Genomic DNA, 15,642 nt, shown 5'->3' with positions numbered 1-15,642 from the left:
TGGGGGGGCTGGCTGACAGCCGGCTGGGCATGAGCCAGCAGTGCCCGGGTGGCCAAGGAGGCCACCAGCCCCCGGGCTTGTGTCAGCGATGGTGTGGCCAGCAGGAGCCGGGCAGGGATGGGGCCCCTGTGCTGGGCCCTGGGGAGGCCCCACCTCGAATGCTGGGCTCAGGTTTGGGCCCCTCGGGACAAGAAGGGCCTGGAGGGGCTGGAGCGTGTCCAGAGAAGGGCAGCGGGGCTGGGGCAGGGTCTGGAGCACAAGTGTGCTGGGGGGCGGCTGGGGAGGCTGGGGGGGTTTAGCCTGGAGAAGAGGGGGCTGAGGGGAGCCCTTCTCGCTCTCTGCAGCCCCCTGAGAGGGGCTGGAGTGAGGGGGGGTCGGTCTCTGCCCCCAAGGAACGAGCGATGGGACGAGAGGGAACGGCCTCGAGCTGCGTCAGGGCAGGTTTAGGTTGGGTGTGAGGGGAAATGTCTCCCCTGCCAGAGCGGTCAGGGAGTGGCACAGGCTGCCCCGAGAGGTGGGGGAGTCGCCGTCCCTGGGGGGGTCAGACACCGCCCAGACGCGGCCCCTGGGGACGTGGTTTTGGGGGGGGGGTTGGGGCTGGATTTGATGACCCTCGAGGTCTTTTCCAACCTCAGTGATTCCGGGATTCCATGGCACCCCCAAACCCCAACCCTCCGCCCCACAAGGCGGCGCTAGAGGCGGAAGCGCCGCTCCGCTGCCGCCTCGATGGTAGGGGGCGGGTCGGCGCCACTTCCGGTTCCGGCGGGTCGCCGCGCCGCGGGTCCGTGCGCGCAGCGCTCCCGGTGCGGACGGTCCGTGTGTGGCGGCGGGGCCGGGCCGGGCCATGGGCGCTCACCTGGTGCGGCGCTACCTGGGCGAGGCGGAGACGGAGCCCGACCCGCTGCAGCTGCCGACCTTCCCCGCCCAGCTGGGGCTCTCCGACCGGCCCCCCCGCGGTCAGTCCCGCACCGCGGCTGGGGCACGGGGAGTGGGGGGCACTGGGGGAGGGCGGGCGCACCGGAGGGGGGCACCGGGAGGGCGCTGACCCCGCTCGGGCCCCGGTCCCGCCCCGCAGGACCCGTCCCGGTGTGTCCTTGGAATGTCCCCCGGGACCGGACCCTCGCGTGACCCCTGTGTGTCCCCCCGCCGTGTGTCCCCCCCCTTCCCCGGTGTCCCCGCAGGCCCTGACCCGTGACCCCGCGGTGCCCCCCCCCCCTTTTCGATATCCCCCGGTGTTTCCCCTTGCCCGGGTCCCGGCGGGCGCTGACCCGTGACCCCGGTGTCCCCCCCGTTCCCCAGTGTCCCTGCAGGCCCTGACCCGTGACCCCTCCGGTGTCCCCCCTTTTCCCGGTGTCCCCCCTTTCCCGGATCCCGGCGGGCGCTGACGCGTGCCCCCGGCTCCCCCCCCCCCCTTTCCCGGCTCCCCCCCCCCCCCCCTTTCCCGGCTCCCCCCCCCCCTTTCCCGGCTCCCCCCCCCCCCTTTCCCGGCTCCCCCCCCCCCTTTCCCGGCTCCCCCCCCCCCTTTCCCGGCTCCCCCCCCCCCCCTCGCCCGGCGCCCCCCCTTGCCGGGCCCCGGCGGGCGCTGACGCGTCCCGTGCCCCCCGGGACAGCGATGGTGGCCACGGCGCAGCAGCTGGCGGGGGGCCGGGTGCCGCTGGAGCAGCGGGATTACTGCGCCCACCACCTGCTGCGGCTGCTGCGCTGCCACCGCGACGCCTTCCCCGTGCCCTGGCACTGCCGCCACCTGCGCCACGCCTGGGACGCCTGCCAGCACCGCGAGTACGGCGGGGGGACACGGGGGATACGGGGGATACGAGGGATGTGGGATACAGGGGGATACGGGATATGAGGGGGACAGGGGGGACGGGGGGACACGGGGGATACGAGGGACGTGGGATACAGGGGGATACGGGATATGAGGGGACGGGGGGACATGGGGACACGGGGGATACGAGGGACGTGGGATACAGGGGGATATGGGATATGAGGGGACGGGGGACAGGGGGGACATGGGGACACGGGGGATATGAGGGACGTGGGATACAGGGGGATATGGGATATGAGGGGACGGGGGGACAGGGGGGACGGGGGGACACGGGGGATACGAGGGACGTGGGATACAGGGGGATACGGGATATGAGGGGACGGGGGGACAGGGGGACATGGGGACACGGGGGATACGAGGGACGTGGGATACAGGGGGACATGGGATATGAGGGGGACGGGGGACAGGGGGGACGGGGGGACACGGGGGATACGAGGGACGTGGGATACAGGAGGATACGGGATATGAGGGGACGGGGGGACGGGGGGACACGGGGGATACGAGGGACGTGGGATACAGGAGGATATGGGATATGAGGGGGACAGGGGGGACATGGGGACACGGGGGATACGAGGGACGTGGGATACAGGGGGATACGGGATATGAGGGGACGGGGGACGGGGGGACGGGGGGACACGGGGGATACGAGGGATGTGGGATACAGGGGGATACGGGATATGAGGGGACGGGGGACGGGGGGACGGGGGGACACGGGGGATACGAGGGACGTGGGATACAGGGGGATACGGGATATGAGGGGACGGGGGGACGGGGGGACACGGGGGATACGAGGGACGTGGGATACAGGGGGATACGGGATATGAGGGGACGGGGGACGGGGGGACACGGGGGATACGAGGGACGTGGGATACAGGGGGATACGGGATATGAGGGGACGGGGGACGGGGGGACACGGGGGATACGAGGGACGTGGGATACAGGGGGATATGGGATATGAGGGGACGGGGGACGGGGGGGACACGGGGGATACGAGGGACGTGGGATACAGGGGGATACGGGATATGAGGGGGACGGGGGGACACGGGGGATACGAGGGACGTGGGATACAGGGGGATACGGGATATGAGGGGACGGGGGACGGGGGGACACGGGGGATACGAGGGACGTGGGATACAGGGGGATACGGGATATGAGGGGGACAGGGGGACAGGGGGGATACGGGATATGAGGGGGACGGGGGGACGGGGGGACACGGGGGATACGAGGGACGTGGGATACAGGGGGATACGGGATATGAGGGGGACAGGGGGGACATGGGGACACGGGGGATACGAGGGACGTGGGATACAGGGGGATACGGGATATGAGGGGACGGGGGACGGGGGGACGGGGGGACACGGGGGATACGAGGGACGTGGGATACGGGATATGAGGGGGACAGGGGGGACATGGGGACACGGGGGATACGAGGGACGTGGGATACAGGGGGATACGGGATATGAGGGGGACGGGGGACATTGGGAACGGGGGGGACGGGGGTACATGGGGGGGACACGGGATATGGGATACGAGGGGGACGGGGGACATGGGGACACGGGAATGCGGAGGACGGGAGTCACGGTGGACACAGGGGATATGGGATATGAGGGGGATGGGGGACATCAGGGACGGGGGACATGGGAACGTGGGGGTCAGGGGTCTCACAGGGGACATCAGGGACGGGGGGACATGGGAACATGGGGGTCAGGGGTCTCACAGGGGACATCGGGGACATGGGAACATGGGGGTCAGGGGTCTCACGGGATATTGGGGACATGGGAACATGGGGGTCAGGGGTCTCACAGGGGACATCAGGGACAGGGGGGACATGGGAACGTGGGGGTCAGGGGTCTCACAGGGGATACAGGGACGGGGGGACATGGGGGAATGCGGGAGGTGGGACTCACAGGATACAGGGGGATGGGGGGGACATGGGGGGGACACGGGATATGGGATATGAGGGGGATGGGGGGACACGGGATATGGGATATGAGGGGGATGGGGGGGGACGTGGGGGGATGGGGATATGGGGACACGGAGGATATGGGATGTGATGGGGACGGGACATGGGGGATGGGGGATGCGGGGGATGGGGACACACGGGATACGGGGGGATGGGGGGACACGGGGGACATGGGAGGATGGGATACAGGGGGGATGCAGGGATGGGGACGGGGGGACATGGATACGGGGGGATGGGGGGGACATGGGGGACACAGGGAGACATGGGATGAAGATGTGCAGGGGTGGGGGGACAGGAGGGGACGTGGGGGGACACCGGGATGGGGTGGGGGGGGGAGGGGGGAGATGGGGACAGCAGGATACAGGGGGGCTGTGGGGACAGTGGGACATGGTGGGGACACGGGTACGGGGACACTGGGATTTGGGGGGGATGTGAGGACACTGGGACATGGCAGAGGGAAACTGGGATGGGGGGCAAGGGGACACCAAGACATGGGGGGGGACATGGGGACACCAGGCTACTGGGGGCATGTGGGGACAGCAGAACACAGGGGGGGTGACAGGGACACCGTGAGCGAGGGGACAGGGCAGGGGGATGGCGCTGGGGACACCGCAGTGACCTCTGGGGCTCCCTGTCCCCGCGGCGGCTGCGGTGACGCGCGGGTGACGCGCGGGTGACGCGCCTGTCCCCAGCTACGTCATGCGCATGAAGGAGTTTGAGCGCGAGCGGCGGCTGCTCCAGCGCCAGAAGCGGATCCAGCAGCGGGAGGCGGCCGCTGCCACCAGCAAGTGACGGTGACACGGAGCGACGGTGACACGGGAACACCCGGTGACACCTGCCACCCAATAAACCTGCGGAGGTGACGCTGCGCTGGCCTGTCGCTGCGCTCGGGGACGCCGGGGACGCCGCAGTGGCTTGTGCCGGGGGTGGCTGTGACCCCCCCACCACCGTGTCCCCTCTGGTGTGACAATGACAGGCCACGTGTAGGGCGGGTGACATGATTTATTGCCGCCTGTAGGGATGGAGGGGACGCACACACACGCGCCAACAGGTCACGTGTGGGTGACGCACGTCGTTCCCGGCCACCGCGGGTGACACGGGCCACGGTCACGCGTGGGTGACAGCCGTTTGTCACCGCCGGCGCCAGCCCCACAGGTGACAGTGTCGCTGGGAGGGGGGATGGGGGCGGGACCCTGCGGGTGACAAGGGACAGCAGGGCCACGTCCCCGGGGGAGGACCAGCGGCTGGTGTCCCCTGCCCCGACCGCCGGCGCAGGGCGATGGCAGGGTGTCCCCACGCGGTCCCCAAGGCTCGGTGCAGGCGGGGGGGGGGCGAGGGGCGGGTGTGTGACGAGGTCGGGGTGTTGCGGGGGTGTCCCCGCGGGGTGTCACAGCAGGAAGGGGACGATGGGGGAGCGCAGCGGGGGGTAGTCGCGGAACTCGCGCAGGTAGCTGCGGTGCTTGCCCTGCGCCCAGATGGCCATCTGCACGAAGCCCACCAGCGAGAAGAGGGCCACTGTGGGGCCACCGTCACCGGGGGGGCAGTGGGTGGGGGGGGGCCACTGACCCCCCCCCCCCCACCAGTAGGACAGAGCCACAGGGGACATGGGGACAGCCCAGGGTGACACTCCCCCCACTACTGGGGTGGCCCCGCCCCCCCATCGGGGAGCAGCCCCCCCAAGAGTGACATGCCCCCCCAGCCCCCCATCAGGGTTCCCCCATCAAAATGGCCCCATCACAATGTCCCACCCCCAAAAGGGCACCCTCCCCCCCCGTGGGGTGTCCCCTGCCCCCCATGCCAACCTCCCCCCCCAGGGTCTCTCCCCAACCCCCCCAGGTGACTCCCCACCCCAGGGTCTCCCCCCAACCCCCCCAGGTGACACCCTGCCCCCCCTAGGGTGAACCCCCCCAGGTGACCCCCCCCCCCCCCCCCCAGGGTCTCCCCCCCAGGCGCCCCCCCCCTCACCGGGCAGACACTGTGTCATGATGGTGAAGCCGATCCATGACCCAACCTGGGGGGTGGGGGGCAGCACCCATTAAGGGGGGGGGCAGCACCCCCCCAGGGTGGCTGCCCCCCCCCACCCCAATGCCACCCCTGGAGGCTGCCTTGTTGCGGTGCCCCCCCCCCTCCAGCGCAGCAGTGACACCCCCCCCCCCCACACCCAGTACACCGACCCCAGCAGCCCCCCCCAAACCCAGGGCAGGGGAACCCCTACAGCACTGCCAGCCCCCCCCCCCCCCCCAATTGCCCCCCCCCGGCGGTGCCCCCCCACCTCGTAGGTGTAGTTGGGGCAGGAGACGAGGAGGAAGAGCCAGGTGAAGGGGTTGCGGGTGGGGTAGGGGATCTTCCGTGTCTTGGAGCCTGCGCAGCACACGCGTGTCACCCCCCACACGCATGTGTGACACCCCCCCACACATAACCCCCCCACGCATGTGTGACACCCCCCACGTGCGTGTGACACCTCCCCACACACATAACCCCCCCACGCGTGTGACACCCCCACACACATAACCCCCCCACGTGTGTGACACCTCCCACACATGTGACACCCCCCACACATAACCCCCCCACGCATGTGTGACACCCCCCACACGCGTGTGACACCCCCCACACGCGTGTGACACCTCCCCACACGTGTGACGCCCCCCCCACATATAACCCCCCCCACGTGTGTGACACCTCCCACACATAACCCCCCCACGCATGTGTGACACCCCCCACGTGCGTGTGACACCTCCCCACACACATAACCCCCCCACGCGTGTGACACCCCCACACACAACCCCCCCACACGTGTGTGACACCCCCCCACACAACCCCCCCCACGTGTGACACCCCCCCACACGTGTGTGACACTCCACACACGTGTGACACCCCCACACACGTGACACCCCCACACACATAACCCCCCACACGTGTGGGACACCCCCCACACGCGTGACACCCCACACTCACATAACCCCCCACATGCGTGACACCCCCCACATGCACAACACCCCCCCACACGTGTGCGACACCACACACACACGTGACACCTTTCCACACGTGCGACACCCCCCCACGCGTGACACCCCACACACACGACACCCCCACACGTGTGTGACACCTGTCCACACGCGTGACACCCCCACACACGCAACACCCCTACACGTGTGTGACACCCCCCACGCGTGACACCCCCAACGCACGACGCCCCCCCACGCACGTGACACCCCCCATGTGCGACACCCCCCCCCCGCGCGTGCGACACCCCCGTATGTGGGCGCCCCCCACGGCGCACGCGTGTGCGCCAGCCCCGGCGCGTGCCCGCCGCGTGCCCCCGGCCCCCCCCGCACACGCGCGCCCCCCCGCGCCCCCTCACCGGCCGGGCGCAGGTTCCGCAGGGCCACGTGGATGGAGAAGTTCCCGAGTTGGCAGAACTGGGGGGGGGGGGACAGGGATGGGGGGGCCCCTGAGCTGTGGATGGCAGCCGGGCCACCCCCCACCTGCCCCCCCCCCGCGCCTAACTGCTCCCCCCAGCACCCACTGGGACCATCCTGCACCCAACTGCCCCCCCCCCGTGCCCACCTGCTCCCCCCAGCACCCACTGGGACCATCCTGCACCCAACTGCTCCCCCCAGCCCCCACCTGCCCCCCCCCGGCACCCCAAAGCCCCCCCGTGCCCCCCCAGAACCACCCCCAGCCCCCCAGAACACCCCCGTGCCCCCCCAGAACCACCCCCAGCCCCCCAGAACACCCCTGTGACCCCCCAGAAGCACCCCCAGCACCCCAGAGCCCCCCCGTGCCCCCCCAGCACCCACCAGGAAGACGGCCAGTGCCAGCTTCACCTGCTCGTCACCGTAGGCTGGGGGACACAGTGGGGGTCAGGGACAGCCGCCCCCACCCCAGATGACATCGGGGGGGTCAGGGACAGCCGCCCCCCACCCCAGGTGACATCGGGGGGGTTCAGGGACAGCCGCCCCCCACCCCAGGTGACATCGGGGGGGTTCAGGGACAGCCGCCCCCCACCCCAGGTGACATCGGGGGGGTTCAGGGACAGCCGCCCCCCACCCCAGGTGACATCGGGGGGGTTCAGGGACAGCCGCCCCCCACCCTGGGTGACATCGGGGGGGTCAGGGACAGCCGCCCCCCACCCCGGGTGACATCGGGGGGGTCAGGGACACTGACCCCTCCTGTCACAGTGTCCCCATGGGTGACAGGGGATGTGGGAGGACCCGAGTGGGGACAGGGGGGTGACAGGGGACAGGGTAGGTGACAGTGACACTCACCGGGGGGGGTGACAGCGGGTGACTGATGCAATGGGTGACGGGACAGGGACAGTGACACCGGGGGGGTGACAGTGGGTGACTGATGTGCTGGGTGACGGGACAGGGACAGTGACACCGGGGGGGTGACAGTGGGTGACTGATGTGCTGGGTGACGGGACAGGGACAGTGACACCGGGGGGGTGACAGCGGGTGACTGATGCGATGGGTGACAGGGCACAGGGACAGTGACACTGGGAGGGTGACAGCAGGTGACTGATGTGATGGGTGACAGGGCACAGGGACTGTGACACCGGGGGGGTGACAGCGGGTGACTGATGTGCTGGGTGATGGGACAGGGACAGTGACACCGGGGGGGTGACAGCGGGTGACTGATGTGCTGGGTGACGGGACAGGGACAGTGACACCGGGGGGGTGACAGCGGGTGACTGATGTGCTGGGTGACGGGACAGGGACAGTGACACCGGGGGGGTGACAGCGGGTGACTGATGTGATGGGTGACGGGACAGGGACAGTGACACCGGGGGGGTGACAGCGGGTGACTGATGTGATGGGTGACGGGACAGGGACAGTGACACCGGGGGGGTGACAGCGGGTGACTGATGTGATGGGTGACGGGACAGGGACAGTGACACCGGGGGGGTGACAGCGGGTGACTGATGTGATGGGTGACGGGACAGGGACAGTGACACCGGGGGGGTGACAGCGGGTGACTGATGTGATGGGTGACGGGACAGGGACAGTGACACCGGGGGGTGACAGCGGGTGACTGATGTGATGGGTGACAGGGCGCAGGGACAGTGACACCGGGGGGGTGACAGCGGGTGACTGATGTGCTGGGTGACGGGACAGGGACAGTGACACCGGGGGGTGACAGCGGGTGACTGATGCGATGGGTGACGGGACAGGGACAGTGACACCGGGGGGGTGACAGCGGGTGACTGATGTGCTGGGTGACGGGACAGGGACAGTGACACCAGGAGGGTGACAGCGGGTGACTGATGTGATGGGTGACGGGACAGGGACAGTGACACCGGGGGGTGACAGCGGGTGACTGATGCGATGGGTGACGGGACAGGGACAGTGACACCGGGGGGGTGACAGCGGGTGACTGATGTGCTGGGTGACGGGACAGGGACAGTGACACCGGGGGGTGACAGCGGGTGACTGATGCGATGGGTGACGGGACAGGGACAGTGACACCGGGGGGTGACAGCGGGTGACTGATGCGATGGGTGACGGGACAGGGACAGTGACACCGGGGGGGTGACAGCGGGTGACTGATGTGCTGGGTGACGGGACGGTGACGGTGACACTCACCGGGGGGGGTGTACAGCGGGTGGTTGATGTAATAGGCCATCCAGGCGGCGAAGCCCCAGTAGTAGGTGCAGTTCTGGGGGGAAGCGGTTGGGGACACGTTGGGGACACACACACGCAGCGGCCGGGTGACACCGGGGGACACCCGAACGCCAGCGCCCCGGCGTTCCCGCGTGGGTGCTGGGGGTGGGGGGGACGTGGAGAGGGGGTGCTGGGGGGTGGCCCGGCCACGGTGGGGAGAGGGAGGGGACAGCGGGGGACACACGCGGGTGTCACCTTGAAGATGTTGCGCAGAGGCATGGTGCCGTGGGAGAAGCGGTGGACGAAGAGCGTCTCCAACAGGCGCTTGATGTAGTGGAAGGAGTGACAGCCGCACGCCAGGCTGGGGGGGACACGGTGGGGGGGACATGGGGACACGTCCTGGGGGGGGGGACACGGGCCCCGGGCCCCCCACACCCCCCTGTCCCCAGCTACGCTGGTGATTGTCCCCCTGAGACCCCCCAGTGCCATCCCTGGGGGTGCAGGACCCACCCCCCTCCAGCCCCCAGAGCCCCCCCCCGGACTGTAGGACCCCACCATGCAGCCCCCCAAAGTCTCTAAACTCCAGAGGGCAGCCCCCCACCCCCCCGAGCAGCCCCCCCCCCCAACCCGAATTCAGCCCCCCCGGGCCCCCCAGAGCAGCCCCCCCCAGCCTCACGACCCCCAATTCAGCCCCCCTGGCCCCCCCAGAGCAGCCCCCCCAGCCTCACAACCCCCAATTCAGCCCCCCTGGCCCCCCCAGAGCAGCCCCCCCAGGCCTCACGACCCCCAATTCAGCCCCACTGGCCCCCCCAGGCCTCCTGACCCCCAATTCAGCCCCCCCGGGCCCCCAGAGCAGCCCCCCCAGCCTTACGACCCCCAATTCAGTCCCCCCCGGCCCCCCCAGAGCAGCCCCCCCGAGCAGCCCCCCCCAGGCCTCACGACCCCCAATTCAGTCCCCCCCGGCCCCCCCAGAGCAGCCCCCCAGAGCAGCCCCCCCAGGCCTCACGACCCCCAATTCAGCCCCCCTGGCCCCCCCAGAGCAGCCCCGCCCAGCCTCACGACCCCCAGTTCAGCCCCCCTGGCCCCCCCGGCCCCCCCAGAGCAGCCCCCCCAGCCTTACAACCCCCAATTCAGCCCCACTGGTCCCCCCAGGCCTCACGACCCCCAATTCAGCCCCACTGGCCCCCCCAGGCCTCACGACCCCCAATTCAGCCCCACTGGCCCCCCCAGGCCTCCTGACCCCCAATTCAGCCCCCCCGGGCCCCCAGAGCAGCCCCCCCCAGCCTCATGACCCCCAATTCAGTCCCCCCCGGCCCCCCCAGAGCAGCCCCCCCGAGCAGCCCCCCCCAGGCCTCACGACCCCCAATTCAGCCCCCCCCGGCCCCCCCAGAGCAGCCCCCCAGAGCAGCCCCCCCCAGGCCTCCTGACCCCCAGTTCAGCCCCCCGCCATGTGCTATGACCCCCAAATCAGCCTCCCGGTCCCGAAGCAGGCCGCCCGCCCCCCCCCGGCCCCCCCGTGCCCCCCGAGTCCCCACGGACTGGACGACGGGGTGGCGGCTGGCGGTGAAGTCGTAGCGGGGCCCGTAGAGGAAGGGGACGCGGAAGTAGAAGAGCAGGTAGATGAGCAGCGGCCCCGTGTACTCCGTCAGGAAGACCTGCGGACGGACGGATGGACGGACGGATGGACGGATGGAGGGGCACACAGAGGGACGGGGGGACGCGCGGAGGGACAAGGGACGGGCAGAGGGACGCCGGGACGCGCAGAGGGAGGCAGGGAGGGACTCACGGACAGAGGGATGGGCGGGTTGAGGGACCGACGGACGGACAGAGGGACGCGGGGAGGCACGGAGGGATGAGGGACATGCAGAGGGAGGCAAGGGTGGGCACACGGACAGAGGGACAGACAGAAGGACACGGGTGCACAGAGGGAGGCAGGGACAGACACACGGACAGAGGGGTGGGGGCTTGAGGGACAGAGAGACACAGGACAGGGACGGACAGATGGACAGAGGAATGAAGAGACAGACAAACAGACGGACAGAAGAACACAGACACAGAGGAGCAGATGGAGGAACGGACAGAGGGAAAGACACGGATGCAGGGAAGGACAGAGGGGACGGAAGGATGGATGGAGGGACAGAGGGACATGGATGGATGGAGGGCGGGAGGGACAGACGGACAGATGGAGGGCTGGAGGTGCCCAGGGACAGAAAAGCAGATGGAGGGAGGAACAGAGGGACACAGGGAGGGACAATGGGGTGGACAGAGGGACAGGCAGGAGCAGACAGACAGAGGGACAGAGAGACAATGGAGGGCTCAGCCAAGGGACACAGGGCTGGACAGACAAGCGGAATGACATGGGGAGACGGACAGACAGACAGAGGTCATAAGCAGGGGGGGCAGAGGGATGGACGGACAGCGGACGGGCTGGGGCGGCAGAGGGGTAAACAGCGGGATGGCGAGAGGGAGGGACGGAAGGACGGGTGGACAGAGAGATGGGCGGAGGGATGGACAGACGGACACCTCACCGTCACCCAGCTGATCTGGGCCCCCAGGTCGCGGAAGTAGAAGGTGGCGGTGGTGCCCACGGGGAGGCTCTGCAGCACGTCCTCGTCCTTCAGCGACCTGCCCTCTGCAGGGGACACGCGCCCTGGTGACCGACCCCACCCCCCCAACGGCGTCGGGGAACCCCCGGGGACCCCCAGGGACCCCCCCCAGGGACACACACCCCCACCCCCCCTCGCGGTGGCACTCACTGGGGTCCAGGCGCAGCGACTGTCTGGCCGGGTACCACTGGGGGTCTGCGGGAGAGAAGGGATGGTGACGGTGGCGCTGGGGTGACACGGCCATGGCGGGGCCAGCGATGGCACCAGGACGGGGTCCTTGTCATGAGGGGGGTCCTCGGGGTGCCACGACAGGTCCCTGGTGACAACGGGGGTCCCCAGGGCCCCCGCAATGGGTCCCTGGTCACTATGGGGACCACAATGTCCCAATGACGGGTCCCCAGCCACAGCGGGGACCTCCACAGGCCCGTGAGGGGTCCCTGGTCACAGTGGGGGTCCCCACATCCCCATGGAGGGTCCCTGGCCATGACAGGGGTCCCCACCCATGACACGGGTCTCCATGGCCCCACGATGGGTCCCTGACCATGACAGGGGTCCCCGTGGCCCTGTGGAGGGTCCCCAGCCATGACAGGGGTCCCCACGGCCCTGTGGAGGGTCCCCAGTAATGACGGGGACCACGATGGCCCCATGGAAGGTCCCCACCCATGACAGGGGTCCCCACGGCCCTGTGACAGGTCCCTGGTGACAACGGGGGTCCCCAGGGCCCCGCGATGGGTCCCCGGTCACTATGGGGACCACAATGTCCCCACGGCCACAGGACAGGTCCCAGCCACAAGGGAGGTCACCACGGCCCTGGGATGGGTCCCCACGTGCGGCGGGGGTCCCCAAGGCCCCCTGACAGGTCCCTGGTCGCTATGGGGGTCCCCACAGCCTCATGACAGGTCCCCCAGCCACCACAGGGACCATGACCGCCATGAGATGGGCCCTCGGTCACGACGGTGACCTCAGTGGCCCCGTGACAGGTCCTCAGCTGCAACGAGGGTCCTCGAGGCCCCACGACAGGGACCTCCGTGACCTCGTGACAGGTCCCCAGCTGCAACGAGGGTCCCCGAGGCCCCACTACGGGGGTCTCCGTGGCTCCGTGACAGGTCCCCAGCCACGACGAGGATCCCCACGGCCCTGTGAAGGCTCCCTGGTCATGATGGTAACTGTGATGGCCCTGTGATGGGTCCCCAGCTGCAATGAGGGTCCCCACAGCTCCATGACGGGTCCCCACCACCCTAGGAAGGGTCCCCAACTGCCACGAGGGTCCCCAGTGGGACCCGTCCCCATCCGTACTTACGGGCCTTGGTGAAGAGGCTCTTGATCTCAGCGACGGTGGCGTTGGGCTCCACCTGCGGGCAACCGAGAGGCCGTCAGGGGGCTGCCGGGGAGCCCGCGCCTCAGTTTCCCCTTCCCCCAGCCCCCCACCCAGGGGGACAGGGGACAAGGGGGAGGGGACACGTCATCCCCCCCCTCCTCCACGTACCTTATCGAGGAAGCAGAGCTTCTCCCGTGTCCGGGCATCCAGGATCTCCACCTCAAAAAAGAGAACGGCTTTCTTCGTTTTCTTGATGGGGGGAGCCTGGCGCCACAGCCCCAGGATGGGGGACGGGGACACCTGGCCCCCCTCGCGGGGCAACCCCACTCCCTCCATGTCACCGGCACCGTGGACGCCACGGGGACGCCGCCGGCGCACCCAGCCGAAATCTGATCGGTCCCCGGGGAGCTGCTAAATATAAACCTCCCCCGCCCCCGGGGTGGCTCTTGGCCCTGGTGGCCCTGAAGGTGGCCCCGGAGGTGGCCACGGGAGGGACAGAGTCACCCGGCGCTTGGGGAGGGACGGGGACCAGCGGCTGGTGGGGACTGGAGCGCGGCATGGGTGGGAGGTAAGGCTGGACCCCCCTCCCCAACACCCCCAGGTTCTTGAGGCCCTCCGTGGCACGAGGGTGGGGACAGACCTGGCCAGAGCGCGGCCACACGATGGGGTGTCACCACTGGGTCACCCTGGGGGGGACGGGTCTACCCCGCCCTGTGACATCGAGAGGGGGACAGGGGGCTGTCACTCCTGGGGACACTGCGATGGGGACGGAGGTCTGACACGCTGAGACACCCTGACGGGGGTCTGTCACCCTGTGAAACCCTCTCAGGGACTGGGGTACGTCACCTCGGGGTCACCCCCACAGGGTCAGGGGTCTGTCACCCTGTGACACCCCTTCAGGGACAGAGTCTGTCACCTCAGGGTCACCCCCACGTGGTTAGGGGTCTGTCACCCTGCGACCCCCCCTCAGGGACAGGGGTATGTCACCTCGGGGACACCCCAACGGGGTCAGGGGTCTGTCTCCTTGGGGACACCCTGACGGGGGTCTGTTACCTTGTGACACCCCCTCAGCGACAGGGGGTATGTCACCTCTGGGTGTCACCCTGATGGGGTCAGGGTCTGTCACCCTGGGGCCGCCCCGGGAGGAGGTGGGGGCGTGACAACCCCGAGGGCTACCCTGGACGTGCCTGACGAGGCGCGAGGGTGCCCCAGGCATGGTGACGGCGACGGAGCCGGGGGGGTGGGGGGAAGGTTTATTTTGGCTCTTCCCCCTCCCCGCCGGGGGGCCGCGTCCCGCCCGCGGCAGCGGCACCGTCACCGCCGAGCTATGAGAGGCATCCGCCCGCGGCCCCGGCCCCTCCCGCCGCCTCCGCCGGGGCCAGCGCGGGGGTCCCACCTGGCACCCCACCTCGGGCGGGGGTGTGGGGGCCCTGGGGCTGTGACAGCGCCACAGCCGGCCCCCGGGGGGATGGGAGGGGGATCCCGGGCGGGGGGACACACACACCGTGCCGGGACCCGCGCTCCCAGTCCCCACCGGCCGCTGGTCCGCCCCGGGGGGGCGAACAGGTGGGTCCTGCCGGGGCCGGGCTCTCCCCGCCGGGGCCGGGCAGGGACCCCCAAGGAGCCCCCGCCACCCCGCGAGTGGCACCTCGCCCGCCTTCCCACGCGGGACGGGCCGTGGGCGGCCGCCGCACCCGTCGGCATCACCGCTGCCGTCACGGCTGCCGTCACCCCCTCGCGGTTGTTGCGACACGGGGCGAGCGGCGCCGGCGGGGCGAGGCGAGGCGCGGCCGCGACAGGCCCAGGCACTGCCCGGCGGGACGAGCCCCACCGGCGGAGCCAGGCCGCGCCTGGGCCCCGCCCCCGCCCCTGCGCATGCGCGCCCTCGCCACCGCCCTGCCACGCATGCGCGCCCCCCGCCCGTCCTGCTGCGCACGCGCAGCGGCCCCCGCCCAGGGCCGCCCTAGAGCGCATGCACGCACCGATACCCCCTCCGAGCCGCCGCACGCATGCGCGCTGACGCGCCGCCGCCGTACGCAGGCGCAGTGGCGCGGCTCCGGAGCCCGGCGCATGCGCCGACGGGTCGCGGCGGCCCGCAGGGAGCAGAGAGGGGTCGACGGGGCCGGGCCGTGAGGGGGAGCCGGGGCCGCGGCCGGGGCCGGGGCCGGGGACGGGGCGGGTGGCCCCGCCTCACCTCGTAGTGCTTCATGGCCGCCGCTGCTCCGTCGCCGCCGCTCCCGCCGGTCGCCCGCTCCCCCCACGTGATCCGCCCGCTTCACCTGGCGGGCGGGGCCCGCACCGCCGCCAATCGCCGCGTCGCGTGTCGT

The 15,642-nt window shown here is 70.3% G+C and overlaps 2 protein-coding genes across 2 annotated transcripts; one reads left to right on the top strand and one right to left on the bottom strand.

Moving 5' to 3' along the window:
• Positions 1 to 736: 736 nt before the first annotated feature.
• On the top strand, positions 737 to 4,651 carry NDUFB7 (NADH:ubiquinone oxidoreductase subunit B7). The gene is made up of 3 exons (XM_064440486.1): positions 737 to 956; positions 1,611 to 1,779; positions 4,481 to 4,651. The coding sequence occupies exons 1-3, from the start codon at positions 845 to 847 to the stop codon at positions 4,578 to 4,580; spliced, it is 381 nt and encodes a 126-aa protein (XP_064296556.1). The 5' UTR covers positions 737 to 844; the 3' UTR covers positions 4,581 to 4,651.
• A 121-nt stretch (positions 4,652 to 4,772) lies between these two features.
• On the bottom strand, positions 4,773 to 15,637 carry TECR (trans-2,3-enoyl-CoA reductase). The gene is made up of 13 exons (XM_064440485.1): positions 15,510 to 15,637; positions 13,484 to 13,534; positions 13,298 to 13,349; positions 12,148 to 12,192; positions 11,920 to 12,023; positions 10,931 to 11,046; positions 9,647 to 9,752; positions 9,374 to 9,446; positions 7,589 to 7,632; positions 7,150 to 7,207; positions 6,061 to 6,149; positions 5,754 to 5,799; positions 4,773 to 5,303 (listed from the first exon to the last, which is right to left on the bottom strand). The coding sequence occupies exons 1-13, from the start codon at positions 15,522 to 15,524 to the stop codon at positions 5,176 to 5,178; spliced, it is 927 nt and encodes a 308-aa protein (XP_064296555.1). The 5' UTR covers positions 15,525 to 15,637; the 3' UTR covers positions 4,773 to 5,175.
• Positions 15,638 to 15,642: the final 5 nt, after the last annotated feature.

Source organism: Phalacrocorax carbo, unplaced genomic scaffold, assembly GCF_963921805.1.
Source record: "Phalacrocorax carbo unplaced genomic scaffold, bPhaCar2.1 SCAFFOLD_36, whole genome shotgun sequence".
Taxonomy (NCBI): domain Eukaryota; kingdom Metazoa; phylum Chordata; class Aves; order Suliformes; family Phalacrocoracidae; genus Phalacrocorax; species Phalacrocorax carbo.
This window is presented reverse-complemented; position numbering and strand designations above follow the sequence as displayed.